Genomic DNA, 3,035 nt, shown 5'->3' with positions numbered 1-3,035 from the left:
ACTGCGGGTCTCCCTTCGAACTCGTCGGAGACGGAGGAGGAGCAGCCGGAGGCCATGGAGTTAGACGACCCGAAGGAGGAGGCTCCCGGCTTGATCATGGTGGAGGCGGAGGCGTAGTTCGTTGTCGCCCAATCGGAGGAGTTGACGGAGCAACACGCCATTCTAGATTCCATCTGGGATGAGGCCGAGGTGGAGGCCAACCGTCGGCTCACTTCGACGAGCTGGAGGCGGAGATCGAGGCGGATGAGGCCACAACAGAGCAGACGGAGGGTGCGGCAGACGATAATTTATTCGCGGGAGGGCACGGAGATCGTCGAAATCTCCGACAAGGAGTAGATAGGTTTTACGTAGTATGTAGATTTGATATCTTGTATGCTTTTGTATGGATTTGAGGATCATAATATGAAATATCCGGTTATAGAATTAATTATTTAAGACGTGACCGATCAATGTTTGGAGACGCGGTCGTTTGAGGGTCGGATTTGCATGGTCTGAATGTAGATGCTGTGAAAGGGCCCGCATGACGTGGTGTTACCCCGTATTGGGGTCCATATATAATACTCCCTCCGTTCCTAAATATAAGTCGTTTTAGAGTTTTCACTAGAAGATTATATACAGATGTATATAGACATACTTTACAATATAGATTCATTCATTTTGCTCCGTATGTAGTCTCTTAGTGAAATCTCTAGAAAGACTTATATTTAGGAACGGAGGGAGTAATAGTATCCCCTAAATAAACTCCTATACACTGTAATACGATATGGTACGCATGATAGTACAAGTAAAAAAGCTAAGTTTAGCTTAGGAGTAGACAAACATCATTGCTCTATCCGGTTAAAGTGCTCGAAAAGGGCTTGGAAAAGGGATAAGGCTCCCACGCTTTCCTGTTTTTCCTTGTGTGGGCATGTAACTGGTCAGGCACGCCTTGATTATCGGTAGAATTTTGCATCTCTGTTTCATTCAGGTTCTCCACGCCGGAAGAAACCCAATCCCGAAAAGGCCACGGATTAACCCCGCGCATGGATGCAGCATGTAAAACGTTTGGGTGTCAAATCAGCTCTCGTTTTCTATACTCATTTTTTGCACAGTTGAAGCCATATCCAGCATTATTACTACTACCAGTTGGCAGAGTATTATCTGCCCAAGCCACAGCAGAGAGCAGAACAGAGGACGCGGCTGCGCCTGCGCCTGCTAGACCGTGTTAAGTTTTCGAGCGCGACTTTGACGAGTTCCATTCATACTCATACTCATACTCATCATGTTTGTATATCGGCATATATGATATGATATGCCCGGTTGCTGAACATTTCTTTCTCCAATTTGATTTGACTACGGGGTGTGTGTGCGCGCCTCAAAAAATTAACCATCGGTGGGTGCTGCTACCAGTTCAAAGTTTCAAACCGGGTGACTGGACCATCCATCCATGGCCCTGCCTGTCCCTTTATATAACCACCGCGTCCAAGGATCAATCATCGTCGTCGTCTTCTACTCGACTCATCCATCCATCGCCGAAATCCATCCGTCTCCCTCCCTCCCTCTCACCCATTGACTCCCGCGCGCGCGCGCAGAAGAGAAAAGCGTCGGGATGAAGCAGGAGAAGGGGCAGGGCGGCGGCGGCGGCGGGAGGAAGCTGGGGCGGTGGCTGGGGGCGCCGGTGCGGGCGCTGTCGAGGGCGTGCGACTCGTACGTGCGCAAGATGTCGGCGTGCGCGGGGGCCATGCCCACGCAGTACGCGGGCGCCATGGGCCGCGGCGGGGCCGGGGCCATGCACATGCAGGCGGCCACCTTCAGCTCGCGCTCCACGCGGCGCGGGGACGACGACGTCGGCGAGCTGGTCCGGGCCATGTCGCAGCGCCAGCAGGGCAGCGCCGCCTCCCCCGCGGCCGCGTCCGTGCCGCCCAGGAGCCGGAGCGTGGCGGTGGGCAGGATCGACGAGGACGCGCCGTGCGACTTCGGCGCCGACGCCGGGCGCGTCGGCCTGCCCCCGCCGCCGCCCGTGCGGAGGAGCCGCAGCGCCGCCGTCGGGAGCGGCCTCCCGCCGCGCGTCGGCGGCGGCGGCGGGTTCGGCGCCGCCACGATCAAGAAGGCCGCCGTCGTGCACGGCGGCTAGCCGAGACCGGACTGCCGTCCGGCCGGCGCGTGTGCCGGTGCGTACGGACAGTCTCTGCACTTGGCCGCGGTGTGTTTTAAATCTTTTCGGTCGCCATCTTGTTGTCTGGCATGGTGGTTTTGGCATCTCTCTTTTTTTCGCGCGTGGTTGTGTGAATTGTACATTTCTTAGTGGTTAGGTTTTGTCAGGGCCTGGAAGAAGTTAGCAGCCGTGCATGCATACACAGCCCAGATCGACGCTGTTGTTAATTAGTACAGTCGTATAGGAGTACATCTCAGGAGCATGTGACGTGCGGCATATAGTAGCGTGTATCCATCCAGAGGCCAATGGATCCAAACAAGTTGGGTGTGTACATGTGCAGCGCATACACTTGCTGACATTTTTTAAATTTTGGGCAACATGACGCGCTGACATTATAGTATAGTATGGTCGTGTCATACGTACACTGTAGATAGACAGTTGTGGCGTCTGACTTTCTGAGTAGCTAGTCGGTGCGGTGCATTTGTGCTCAGGGACTGGGAGGTTGTCGACGTCGATAGATGTTTTAGTACTGTAATACTCTAGATAATAATCGTAATCATAATCCAATCCCGAACGTACGTACGTTGACTCGACTAGCTCCCACCGGCGTGCGTTGACATTTGGCTCGTGGTTGCGCATCCGTTAGGCCGGGTGTCTATTTGTTCTTGGGCAAGCGCAGGTACCGAGAGTCCGGGACCGGGAGGGAAATGGACAGCTCAGGCTTGTGTTGTGAGTGAGGATTTTTTTTTTTTAAATAAAGGCAAAAGCTTTGTCTCATCTCATCAGATAAGGCGAAGTAAGACAATGTTTAAATCAGAAGGATCACTCTTGTGAAATTAAGAATCTCAATAATTTAGCCTAAGCGGTCACCTACATCTTCACCTCGTCTTTAATCATCGCG

The 3,035-nt window shown here is 53.1% G+C and overlaps 1 protein-coding gene across 1 annotated transcript; it reads right to left on the bottom strand.

The window, feature by feature from the left end:
- Positions 1–855: 855 nt before the first annotated feature.
- LOC123416490 lies at positions 856–2,647 on the bottom strand. Its single transcript, XM_045106801.1, has one exon. The coding sequence runs from the start codon at positions 1,846–1,848 to the stop codon at positions 1,498–1,500; it is 351 nt and encodes a 116-aa protein (XP_044962736.1). The 5' UTR covers positions 1,849–2,647; the 3' UTR covers positions 856–1,497.
- Positions 2,648–3,035: the final 388 nt, after the last annotated feature.

This window comes from Hordeum vulgare, chromosome 1H, assembly GCF_904849725.1.
Source record: "Hordeum vulgare subsp. vulgare chromosome 1H, MorexV3_pseudomolecules_assembly, whole genome shotgun sequence".
In the NCBI taxonomy this organism is placed as follows: Eukaryota; Viridiplantae; Streptophyta; class Magnoliopsida; order Poales; family Poaceae; genus Hordeum; species Hordeum vulgare.
Note: the sequence above shows the minus strand (reverse complement) of the source record. Positions and strands in the feature narration are given on the sequence as shown.

Bases quoted from the DNA above. Each gene is read 5' to 3' on its own strand.
- LOC123416490 (XM_045106801.1), bottom strand. From the start codon at position 1,848: ATGGCCCGGACCAGCTCGCCGACGTCGTCGTCCCCGCGCCGCGTGGAG.